The 13894-nt window shown below is 37.2% G+C and overlaps 1 protein-coding gene across 1 annotated transcript; it reads left to right on the top strand.

The window, feature by feature from the left end:
• The first annotated feature begins 11804 nt into the window (after window positions 1-11804).
• On the top strand, window positions 11805-12740 carry LOC102927147 (olfactory receptor 7G2-like). The gene has a single exon (XM_006987069.1). The coding sequence runs from the start codon at window positions 11820-11822 to the stop codon at window positions 12738-12740; it is 921 nt and encodes a 306-aa protein (XP_006987131.1). The 5' UTR covers window positions 11805-11819.
• Window positions 12741-13894: the final 1154 nt, after the last annotated feature.

Raw genomic sequence — 13894 nt, 5'->3', positions numbered from 1 at the left:
CACCAGATGACTCTTTTGGTATAAGATAGAATCTCTTATTTTTTTTTTCTTTTAGCAGTATGCTTAGGTTTAGAGAAGGAGGGAGCCAAATTCCAACTCTAAAGCCAGTTTGATATATAATTGAATCAGAACCACAACTTTTCAAGAGTTAAAGAGATATAGATGTTAGACAGTGAGATATTACCCTGTGTATATTGGTACTAATAGATTCTTTCTCTCTGCTGTACATGTCTGGATATCTAAGGCCTTATGATTTCTGGAAGATGGATATTTCTATTATCCTGTAAATACAAAAAAACAAAACCCTGTCCCAACCCTTGTTTGCTAAGTTTTACTTACAACTTATAGAGATGTCACATCTGTGGGTGCATTTTTACTTCTCTTCATCAAAGTTTTTTTTTTTCCTATTTGACATGAACTTTTATTAATTTTGTTCTCCTGTGGAAACAAAAGCAAAATCACTTCCCCAACATAGGATGCATTCTGGTTTCCATTTTGAGGTCAACACATCTTTGAAATAAACCGGTTAGTTTAGCCCAGAGATTTTGTCTGTCTTCCAATGTCTCTCCTCAGCTGTTGTTTCTTTCTCATCAGCATTGAGAAAATTTAAGGTTAATAAAGCATTATGCAATCTATTTCTAGGAGGCATTGTTACCAGTTGCTGTTTATTTAGCATATCCTTTAAAGTTCAATAGGATCTTTCTATGACTGCTTGGCCTGTGGGATTCTGTGGTATACCTGTAACATGCTTTATATTGTAATAAGCAAAAAAACTGTCTCATTTTATTGGAGACATGTGTTGGAGCACTGTCAGTCTTAATTTGTACAGGTATTTCCATGATGGCCATAGCTTCTAATAGGTATGTAATCACAGAATCAGCCTTTTCAGAACTCATAGGAATTGCCCACTGAAATCCTGAATAGACATCAATGGTATGGTGTACATACTTTAATCTTCCAAATTCTGCAAAATGAAACACATCCATCTTCCAAATTTCATTTCTCTGTATACCTTTTGGATTGCTCCCTCCAGGTAATGGAGTTTGGGTATAGAAGAAACATCTATAACCCACCAAATAATCAAAAAACACCCATCCCAGCTCTTGGGAATATAGGTACTGTGTTCTTAAAATTAGTTCATGTTGCCTAGAGGGTGTTGATATCTTTATGGGACCTTAAGAATATTGGGATAATGGCTAAGCCCTGGGAGAGCTAGCTATATCATTTGTTGTCCAGTCTCTGTGCTACAGAAAAGGTCATGGCTTAACTTAAAAGTCTTGGCTAGAGTGGTCTGTGAGGCTGGATCATCTTAGCCGGCTGCTATGAAGTTGTTCTTGATGCAGATTTTTGAGGAAACTGCAACAGAGGCATTCTGAGAGGCTGGATCACCTGGGCTACTTGTCTTCATCGATGCCCGGTCCTTTTATTTGAAAACATACAAACTCTTAAAGGTAGCATACTTATATGCATTACCATAAGTGTGGCATGTGCTGTGTGCACAAGTCAGCTAATGATGATTTTACATTCTATGATTGAGCAGGTGAAAGGCATCTGTCAACATTATAAGTCTATATGGACTGCCTAACCAAACTGTAATATAAATTGACATCCATGCCATATAAAAGCGTATAATATAGTCATGAGGACGCTGTAGCCAACAAGATTTTTCATGTCTCATTGAGTCACAGTACTGTTACCATATAAAAGGATAAGTATATATGTCACCTATTTTATAGTTTTCTCTTGGTTTCTTTCTTCATGTCTCCAGAAAAGATTTTCAGAAAGTATCCCCTGGTCAAATTGGATCTTTATTAATTTTAAAGTAATTTATAGCTTTTTGTTTCCGGTGGAAACAAAGGCATAACATCTCTCTAACATAACACATTTCCTGACTTCCATTCTGAAGTTACGACATCCTTAAAATACATGGGCTGATTTAATAGAGCAGTTTTTTCCTATAATCCAGTGTCTCTCTGCAACTGTCATTTTTGTTTATTAGCATTTAAAAAATTTAAAGTTAATAAAGCACTATATACGGTCCAAACACCCTGTGTCATGGTAATTCTCATCCTTATGTGGATTATTCATTTTATATTACTTTACTGTCTCTTTAAGGACTTCACTTTATTATTTTCAAATATTTTTTCTATGACTGTCTTTACCCATTTTCCTTTCTTTATTCAGCACCTAAGCTCACTTTTAAGCATACTATACCTGTTCAAAATTTTTCTCAGTCTGGACCTTGTTGCTGGAGGGCTTCTCTCCAGGTTCCCCAAGCCCCGCAGTCCCACAATCCACTTATAAAATAATCACTCAGACGCTTATATCACTTATAAACTGTATGGCCGTGGCAGGCTTCTTGCTAACTGTTCTTTTATCTTGAATTAACCATTTTTATAAATCTATACCTTGCCACGTGGCTGGTGGCTTACCGGCATCTTCACATGCTGCTGGTCATGGCGGCGGCTGCAGTGTCTCTCCGCCTCAGCCTTCCGCTTCCCAGAATTCTCCTCTCTCCTTGTCCCACCTATTTCCTGCCTGGCCACTGGCAAACCAGTGTTTTATTTATTGACCAATCAGAGCAATTTGACATACAGACCATCCCACAGCAGGACCTGACTTTCTCCAAACCTTGCTCTGGGAAAACATTGAAAAAAAGTGTTGCAAAGTCCTGTGTGTCTGCAGGCCACTTTTGTGGTTCTTCTTTGCACAGGGCACTGGCATCTGGCTCTACCCCCCTTTTGTCTGTGAGAGCCAATCAACATGCCCACAATGCCTACCCATCCCAGTTCTGAGAAGTTGCTGAGCCTGTACTGCTATAGGTGTTTCTACCTAGTCTCTGGTTGACAGTATACCAGCTATTCACATGCCCTACTCAAGGGCTTGGCTGCATAACAGGATCACTTAAAGGAGCTATACCTTTGTATGCTATGAACACTAGAACTGCCTGAGAGACTACAATTACTAGGAAGCCATGCACAGTTCTGATCTGCATTTTTTCTCAGATTTTTTCAGGCCCTGTGTTTAGATATTTGTGTCTCCATATTGGGCCCCAAATTTAACAAGTCTTTCTTTGGACTGCCAACTCCCAAATAATGACTTGGAGACTTCTTACTAAGTATGAAAACTAAGTCTTAGTTGAGGCTTGTTCCCAACTAGCTTTTAGAACTTAAATTAACCCAATTATATTAAACTATGTTCTGCCCCATACTGTATTACTTCTGCTCACTACTGTATGCCCTACTTCCTCTGTGTCTCACTGGAGAGTCCCCACCTCTCTGATTTTTCCCCAGAGTTCCTATCTCTCCTAGATGTCCCACCTATCCTCTTCTGCTTAGCTATTGATCCTTCAGCTCTTTATTAAACCTATCATAAGGTGCCTGATGAGGGTGAGGTAAAATAGCAACACATTTTCACACAGTGTGAGCAAATATCATGCAACTGTAAGGCACTGTTTCTATGGTATTATCCATGTCCCCTAGCTCTTACAATCCCTCTGCCTCCACTTCTGGATAGCTTCGTGAGCTCTGAGGGGAGGGGTTGATGAAGACATCTCATTTAAGTACTGACTGTTTTAAAGTTTCTCTCTTTCTCTACACATTGATAATTCTGGGTTTCTGTGAGAATTCCCATGTATACTGTAATAGGAATATTCTGTGATGATGGCTGATCTAGACACTGATCTATGGGTACAGGAGAATGTCATTAGAGATTATTTTTTCAATGTTCCTTTAGTAGAACAAAAAATACTTCTCCCTAGTCCCTATAGCTTATCTAGCTTCAGGTTCTTTACTATCAAAGCAGTGTGAATTATGAGTCCCATCTGAGGAAGTGGGTCTTAAATCCAAGCATAGAGTGGTTGGTTACTCCTACAATATTTGCATCACAATTTCCCTAATGTATCCTATAGGCAGCTCACTAAAATAAATAGTAAGCTTTGAAGATGGGCTATTGGTTATCTTTCCCTTCTTTTAGCATTCAGAATACTTTTAGTACCATGAAAACCAGTCAGTGGGGGTGAAGTTTGCATGCAATAGTCAGACCATGGAAAGTTATATTGTTTCCTACAAAATATATTAAAAATTAGAGTCATATTTTAGGAGAAAGATAATTTGTAATTTTATAACATAAAACCTGATTTTTATAAATAAATCTGCTATTCAGAATTTCTTATATAAGACATATTTTCATAGTTATAGTAAATACTGTTTTCCTTGTGGTCAATTATTTAGAAGATGAATTGTTTTATTTCTAAATATAAAGTATCTCTTTAGTTTAATACAGAATAACATGTGCCATGCATGCAAGTTACCTGAAATGAATAAGAATAGGCAAAGGAGTGAGAATTTTATTTTGTAAACATGTCTCAGGGGTCAAGAAGTCAGTCATACCACTCTAAATTCTTTACTATTAGTGTTTAAGGACATGCACTTTCAGTAATAACATAATAATGTAATATAATAATGATGACTGCTGAATATTGTGTCTCCAGGGATGAAGACACTCTAGGAGACAATTTATATTCATAAATACTCTCTTAGGCTATAACACCAGTGTCTTTTTCTAGAGATTTTTTTCCTATCCATGAATAAGACACTCTTTTTTTTTTAACCTAGGACACACCTTGTTTCCTTAATAAATATCAAGGTAGGAGTTTAAATTAATGTCTCTTCTCTTGAAACCCATTGGTTTATCTGAAGTTCATTAGTTCATGGTTTTAAAGGATTATTAGGTGTGTATATGTAAGTATATATATATATATTTCATATGTATGTATATGAGTATACTTATTTCATAGTTTTGTTCAGACTAATTTCTATGTATTATTTTGGAAATTAATGTTGGCTTCAGTGGTGCTTCTTTTAGTATATTCCAAATGACTGTAGTTCCAAAAGCATTTCTTTTTTTTTTTTTTTTTTTTTTTTTGGTTTTTCAAGACAGGGTTTCTCCGTGTAGCTTTGCGCCTTTCCTGGGACTCACTTGGTAGCCCAGGCTGGCCTCGAACTCACAGAGATTCGCCTGCCTCTGCCTCCCGAGTGCTGGGATTAAAGGCGTGCGCCACCACCGCCCGGCCCCAAAAGCATTTCTTAATACTTAAATGTTTTCCTGATATTTGCATTTATCATGAAGATGTTCTCTTGCTTTCTCCTTTTCTCCATTTTTTCCAGCATATTGTTTGTTTCTCTCTTAGTAATAGTTAAAATCACATGAGCAGTTTAAGACAATGGTAAAGCAAGTAGGAAATGACAGCATTATGGTCTAGTATTGTACAGAATGCTTTTATTCTAATACATTTTTCTATGATATAAAAAGTTGTTTAATTGGAGCCCACTAGTAAAATATTGTGAAGATTCAATTTGTACACTTTTGTATTTGGATATTTATATGTTTCAAAATGATTACACAAATCTATTAGATGAACACATTCATCATATTTCCTATTCTATAAATTAGGGTTATGTTTTTCATAAGTTTATATGTTTTATCCTTTACAAGACATAAGCTAAAGTCTGGATCACAATTAGAGTGTGGAAATCTGACATTCCAAAATGCTAATTTTGATTAGAAATAATTTTATTTTTGTGAATTAAGGGTGTGTATGTCAAAGTACTCACATGGAGGCCAGATAACAACTTTCAGGAGTTATTACCTTGCTTCCATCTGAGGTTCTGGTGAACAAACTCAGAAGGTCAAGCTTATATGACAAGTAGTTTTGCCCAGTGAGACATATCTCTGACCCAGTAAATTTTGTGATTCATCTACTTCTAGCTCTTCTTACAGATAGACACCACTGTTCTACAGGGGCACTCCTAACAAGGTACTGATTCTAACAATTATCTCAAAGTGTAATGTGAAATATTTCGATTTTCCTAAACAATATATTTTTATTTTCATCTGTCCCTTTCGATGCCTGTGAATTTAATTACTTTTCCCATTAATTCTTTTTCAATCACAATGATAGGCCCCTTCTATCCTTATTAGAATAATACTCTTAAGAAGAGAGAGAATTGAAGCATTGTTCAGATTCTCGTACAATTAATTACATTCTCAAGGGAGTCTTATGTGTATGTGCAGCATTTTAAAATCCTTACTAAAGTCTAGTTGGGAGGATGATACCCAACTGCTGAAATAAGTTTCTTCTGTAGCTTTGAGTTACCTTGAATATGAGAAAAAGTTTAGAGTCTTTGTTCAGAAAGAAAATATTATAGTGATAAAAGTAATTTTAAAAAAGCATTTGATAATTTGTGTATATTAACTTGGTATTTTTGAGGTACAGGAATAAAGATATTTCATGAGCATTAATTCTCCATTCTGTTTCAAGCATTATTCTATTTATTTCATATCTAGGTGTAATCTTGCTATGAAGGTCTTTGGTGGCAATGTAGTGATAAGATAGTTCACTCTCTGTCAAACAAAGACTTGTGTGTACTTGAAAAATGACCCACACAGACAACAAAATTAAATGAGAGTTGAAGTGTAAGGCGCTAGACTGACAGCTAGAGATCAGAGTCAGGGATATGAAGGAGTCAGTCAGCAGCAGATGGTTCTTGACAGAAAGTGACAATTGCAGGTTTCATGTAGGGACTAAAATGATGGCAACAACGGCCAGAGAGTGAAAGTACAGACAGATCCTTCAGGTCCCAGACATAAAGTAGTGGTTAATTATCGTGATGCAGAGTGCTAATGCAGCCACTAAGGTTAAAGTGGAATGGTTGAGGGTTCAGACACAAAACAATGGTTAGAGATCAGAGGCAGGATGGACAAAGTAGCTGTCACTTGCCTGAGGTCAGTATACATGGGAGGATCCTAGACACTACCCATTGATTGGAAGATGTACCAGTATACAGGGTGAAAATGAACAAAAGCGATAGATTTCATTAATTAAAACAGCTCTGATCTGGGGGATGGGAGGACCCTTGCAAGTTGGAGTCCACCTACAAACTCTGGGCCACACTTTGTGTAGGCTTCTAGGTGCCTTCCTCCTGGACTTCTTTCTCCATTACTAGTCTGTGGGAATTGTTTTGGAACATTTGCAATCTCCTGGGAGCAGGGGCAACCCCCAGAACAAGCAGCAGCCCTTCTTAAAGAGGCAGCTTCTGCTTTCTGGATAAACCAAGTTCCCCTGAACCTTCTCAACCTCACCATTTCTGAGTGTTCAGTCAGATAAAATGGACCATTAGACAATGTAAAATAAATTTGCCAGAAATTGGTATCATGAAGTCAGACAGAATTTGGAAATCATTATTTGAGAAGTGATATATAATTTTCTTGTCAACAATTTTATAATGTATGGAATGGTTCTGATTGATAATCCATGATTCAGAGTTTAATATTTACCCTTAGGTTTTGGCACAATATGCTGTGGTGATACATTGTTTGTAATCTAGGAAATAAAGCTTGCCTGAAGATCAGAGGACAGAGCTAGCCACAGAGTTACTCACAGAGTTCAGGCAGTCGTGGCACACAGCTTTAATCTTAGCATTTAGGAGGCAGAGGCAGAGATCCATCTGGTTTTCTTTGAGTTCAAGGTCACACTGGGCTACATGAGATTAAGCCAGTCTAAAAGAGAAACAGAGCCAGGCAATGGTGGCACTTGGGATCACACACCTCTAATCCCAGCATTATGGAAGTTGAGACAGGAGGTGATATTGCTGGACAGAGAGAGGAATATAAGGCAGGAGGAGACAGGAACTCATTCTCTTTAATGCTGAGGAGTTGGTGAAGTAAGAGGTGGTGGATGTGGCTTGCTCTGCTTCTCTGATCTTTCAGTATTAATCCTGGTATCTGGCTCTGGGTTTTTATTATAAGGCCAATTAGGATTTGTGCAAAAATATGCAGAGCACAGTTAATGTTCATTTTAAAAGTCTGAGTTAGTCTAGTATCCCACCACAGTACTGAAGAGGTTTAACAGTTGTAGGAGTTTCCTGGTAGAATAATAGGGTTCACTTATGTATACTAGAATATCATCTACAAACAGTGAACATTGAACTTCTTCTTTTCCAATTTATATCCCATTGATCTAATTTTGTTGGCTTATTGTCCCAGCTAGAACTTTAAGTAGTACATTGCATAGATATGGGAAGAGTGGACAGCCTTGTCTTGCTCCTGATTTTAGTGGAATTGCTTTGAGTTTCTTTTCATTTAATTTGATGTTGGCTGTTGGCTTGCTATCAAATGCCTTTATTATATTTAGGTATGTTCCTTGTATTCCAGATCCTTCCAAGACCTCTATATGAAGGGGTGTTGGATTCCAAAGTGGCTATTCAAGTTCTCAAGGGCTTTTTTTTTAACACCTAATGAGATGATATATTTTTTTTTGTCTTTCAGTTTGTTTATATGGTGCATTACATTGACAGATTTTTGTACATTAAATCATCTCTGCATCTCTGGGATGAATCATGCTTGATCATGGATGATTTTTTTGATGTGTTCTTGGATTTGGTTTGCCAGTATTTTATTGAGTATCTTTGCATCAATGTTCATGAGGGAGAATGGTCTGTAATTCTATTTCTTTATTGCATCATTGTGTGGTTTGGGTATCAGGGTAACTGTAGACTCATAAAAAGATTTTTGCAATGTTCTTCAGTTTATATTTTGTGGACAAATTTGAGAACTATTGATTTTAGCTCTCCTTTGAAATTCTGGTTGAATTCTTTGCTGAAACCATCTGGCCTTGGCTTTTTTTTGGTTGAGAGACTTTAAAGGAATACAAGATTAAGTAAAAAAAAATCAGTAGCACTCCTATATACAAATGATAAATGTACCAAGAAAGAAATCTGAGAAACACCACGCCTTACAATAGCCACAAATAACATAAAATACCTTGGGGTAACTCTAACCAAGCAAGTGAAAGACCTGAATGACAAGAACTTTAAATCTTTGAAAAGAGAAATTGAAGAAGGTATCAGAAAATGGAAAGATCTCCCATTTTCATTGACAGGTAAAACCAATATAGTAAAAATGGCTTTCTTACCAAAAGCAACCTACAGATTCAATGCAATCCATATCAAAATCCCAACACAATTCTTCACAGACTTTCAAAGAACAATACTCAACTTCATATGGAAAAACAAAAAACCCAGGATAGCTAAAAGAATCCTGTACAACACAGCAACTTCTATAGGTATCACCATCCCTGACTTCAAACTCTACTATAGAGCTATAGTAATTAAAAAAACCCAGCTTGCTATTGGCATAAAAACCAACATGTGGATAAATGGAATTCAACTGAAGACCCTGACATTAATCCATACACCTATGAACACCCAATTTTTGACAAAGAAGACAAAACTGTATGATAGAGAAAAGCATCTTCAACAAATTGTTCTGGCAAAACTGGATATCAACATGTAGAAGACTGCAAATAGATCCATATCTATCTCCATTCACAACTTAAGTCCAAGTGGGTCAAAGACCTCAACACAAATCCAGTTACACTGAACCTGATAGAAGAGAAAGTAGGAAATAACCTTGAACACTTTGTCATAGAAGACCACTTCCTAAACATAACACCAGTAGCACAGACACTGAGAACAAAAATTATTGAATGGGACCTCCTGAAACTGAGAAACTTCTGCAAATAATAAGACAAGGTAAATAAGACAAAATGAAAACCTACAGAATAGGAAAAGATCTTCACCAACCCTACATCTGACAGAGGGCTGATCTCCAAAATATATAAAGAACCCCAGAAACGACGTCAAAATACCAAACAATCCAAATAAAAAGCAGGCTACAGATCTAAACAGAGAATTCTCAACAGAAGAATCTCAAATGATCAGAGTATATTTTAGGAACTGCTCAACATCTTTAATCATCAGGGAAATGCAAATCAAAATGAGTCTGAGATACCATCTTATACCTGTCAGAATGGCTAAGATCAAGAACACTGAGTTTATGTTGGAGAGGATATGGAGCAAGGGGGAGCTCCTTCCACTGTTAGTAGGAATGCAAACTGGTACAGCCACTTTGGAAATCAGTATGGTGACTTCTCAGAAAATTGGGAATCAATCTACCTCAAGACCCAGTGATACCACTCTTGGGCACATACCCACGGAATGTTCAATCATACCACAAAAACACTTGCTCAACTATGTTCATAGCAGTATTATTCATGATAGCCAGAACCTGGGAACAACCTAGATGCCCCTCAACTGAAGAATGGATAAAGAAAATGCCCCCCCCCCCACGGATTAACTGTGAAAATGGTGACATCATGAAATTTGAATGGAACTAGAAAATGTCATTGTGAGGGAGGAAACCCCAACTCAGAAAGACAAACATGGTATGTACTCACTCATAAGTGAATAATAGATATCAAGTAAAGGATAAACAGACTACAACCCACAGCTCCAGAGAAGCTAGCTAACAAGGAGGACTCTAAGAGGGATACATGGATAACCCTGGGAAGGGGAAATAGATGAAATCTCCAGAGTAAACTGGGGTAAAGTAGGGCCATTAGAGGCAAGGGGATGCTGGGTAAGAAAATGTGGGAACTGGATGGTTGAGCTGGGAGAGGGACAAAGTGGGAGAACAATGAAAGAGATATCTTGATAGAGGGAGACATTGTTAGTTTAGGGAGAAACCTGGGGCTAGGGAAATTCCCAGGAATCCACAAGGATGACCCTAGATTAGACTAGCAATAGCGGAGAGGTTGTGTGAACTGGCTTACTCCAGTAATCAGATTGGTGAATACTCTTAACTGTCATCATAAAGCTTCCATCCAGTAATTGCTGGAAGCAGATACAGAGATCCACAGCAAAGCACCAGGCTGAGTGCTGGGTGTCCCATCAAAGAGAGGGAAGAAGAAATATATGAGCAAGGGGTGTCAAGATCATGGTGGGGAAATCTACAGAGAAAACTGAACCAAGCTTGTGGGGAACTCACAAAATTTAGACTGATAGCTATGGAGCCTGCATGGGATGAGACTATTCTCTCTGCATATGGGAGACAGTTGTATAGCTTTATCTATTTGAGGGGCCCCTGCCAGTAGGTTCTGGATCTAACCCTGATGCATAAGCTGGCTTTTTAGAGGCCATTACCTATCCTGGGACACTTTGCTTAGCCTTGATGCAGGGGGCAAGGGGCTTGGTCCTGCATCAACTGAATGTATCAGGCTTTGCTGACTCAGCAGGGGAGGCCTTACCCTTTTGCAGGATGGGATGAAGGGTAGGAGTGGGGGAAGGCTGGGGGGGGGGGGCGGGAGGAGGGATTAGAAGGATAACTGTGGTTGGTATGGAAAATGAATAAAAATTTTCTTAAATAAAATGTCTGGATTTTTTTGTTTATTCTTGTGCTTGTGTATGTTTACAGTTGAAGACATGGCTGAAGAAGTTGACTTGCACAGGCACACAAAAATGACATCGATGTAGGAAGGGGAATATTTGGGAAGAAAAAGGTGTTATAAAGTGGGGAAGAAGATAATGGCACTGAATTTGATAGTAGTACATTGTACACATACAAGAAGTTTTTAAAAACTAATATTAATAAAATAATTTGTTTCTCAAATGGAGTAGAAAGAGAAACTAGCAGAAGGAAATATTTAAGTAGATACCTGGGTTCACAATATATACATGTTTTTATGTTAAATGTTTATTTTCTGTAGATCTGATACATATCTATAACATTTGGATGACTTGTTTAAATAGAGACTGTCAGTGATCAACCTCTAAATTTAGTAATGAATAAGCGTGGAGAAAGGCTAAAGCTATTATATTTTTTATATTTGCTTTGGAGATACTTATGAGTGCTGCTAAAGTGTCTGCTGGTCCCTCCTATATTTTAATTCACTCAATATTTCCATCAGATTCATCAACAACATGAAGGGTATAAACCAAACAGATGTCCTACAATTCTTTCTTGTGGGACTCAGTGATGATCCAGCTGTGCTACCACTCATATTCAGTCTTTTTCTCTGCATGTATCTGGTCACCATCCTTGGAAACCTACTCATCATCATGGTTGTGAGTTCTGACTCCCACCTCCATACTCCCATGTATTTTTTTCTCTCTAATCTTTCATTTGTTGACATGTGTTTAAGTTCAACTACCATCCCGAAGGTTCTGGTGAACATGCAGGTACAGGATCAGAGCATAACTTACACAGGCTGCCTCACTCAAGTCTGCTTTATTTTGGAATTTGCTTCATTCGAAAACTGTCTCCTTGCTGTGATGTCCTATGATCGATATGTGGCCATTTGTCATCCTCTGAGATACACAGTTATCATGAATCCCAGCTTCTGTGGTTGGCTAATTATATTGTCCCTGGTAATTAGCCTTGAAAACACTCTTCTACTTGGTCTGACATTATTGAGGTTGTCCTTCTGCATAGATGTGCAAAACCCACTACTCTACTGTGAACTTGCTCAGGTCATCAAACTTGCCTGTTCAGATACCCTTATCAATAACATTCTGATATATCTTTCAACATTCATATTTGGTGGTGTTCCAATCTCTGGAATAATTTTCTCTTATACCAAAATTGTCTCTTCAGTTATGAGAATATCTTCAGTGAAAGGGAGGTACAAAGCTTTTTCTACCTGTGTCTCTCATCTGTTAGTTTTGTCCTTGTTTTATGGTACAGCTCTGGGGGTTTACATTTGCTCTGCTCTGACTATTTCAACAAGAAGTACTGCAGTGGTTTCACTGATGTACACTGTGGTCCCTCAAATGATAAACCCCTTTATCTACAGTCTTAGGAATAGGGACATAATGGAAGCCCTGAGGAAATTTCATCAGTAACATTCTTTTCAAACACATCGTTGGCTTTGGACTTCATTATTTAGAATAAGTAACACTGATAGCATTCCTTGTGAGTCAGAATGCATATCTCTTCCTCCACTATATCATTGTAAACTATGAGATGAAATAGAATAAATTCATATTTCTTCTTATCTTTGTTTTCTGACTATGGCACTCTATCTATATCTCAGATGTTTGACACATTCCTTTCCCTTTCAAATACAATTTGTTTTCTCACTGTATATAAATAGAGACTGAGATAGGGGCTTTAGTTTTAGTGAGTTGTACCACTGATATATATATGTAATTAATTAAAAATTACACTTATAAGCATTTATGAGTTACAGTATGGTATATATATATATATACTCTTTAAAGTGGGACATATGCATATGTATATCAAAATAAATGTATTATTTAGTATTAAGTTTTAGTCAGTTATTTTAGTGACTTTCAATCAATACACTTTCATTCACCTCAAATGAGGAAGGCAAAAGCAGATTTTGACAAGTACACTTGCAAACATTAATGAGTGTATTAGGATCATTAGGGCTGGACTTAATCAAGAGCATTTCTATAACCAAAGTCTAAGTCCCTTATTCCACCAAGCTCCTTTCTTATGTGATTCTAATTCTACAGAAAAATTCATTGATACTTTGGTTCCAAATGCTTTTAAAACACTATAGATAATTGCAGACTCAGCAAGCACAAGGTGCACACACAGACAATGACATGAGCATTTTATGCTCATGTTTACTTCAATCATGGTATTATTTAGGGCTTCTGCTGCTCTTTGCAAACATTGCAGTCATGGGAATGTTGGACTATTTGTCTACCTTCTGATTTATATGAAAGCTTAGTGGCATCTTGCTGCAAGGTAGAATTTTCTCTGGTAAATTCAGAGGATTATTTTCACCACACTCCATCTTGCTTAGTGCCTGTTGCTTTTCTTCAAGATACTAATTTGTATCATTCCCTGAGTCTTAGAAGGGATATTATCTTATTATCACCTCCTGTAAAGAACTTAATATTGAACTATTATTATATAGCAATAGTACAGGTCACAGTAAGAATGTTTATAATTAGAGTAGTGCAAACACTCATGAAGAGTATGTGACTCTAATTAATAAGTAGAAGGTCATCCAATGAGTAAA

The sequence above is a fragment of the Peromyscus maniculatus genome, chromosome 7, assembly GCF_049852395.1.
Source record: "Peromyscus maniculatus bairdii isolate BWxNUB_F1_BW_parent chromosome 7, HU_Pman_BW_mat_3.1, whole genome shotgun sequence".
NCBI lineage: Eukaryota > Metazoa > Chordata > Mammalia > Rodentia > Cricetidae > Peromyscus > Peromyscus maniculatus.
This window is presented reverse-complemented; position numbering and strand designations above follow the sequence as displayed.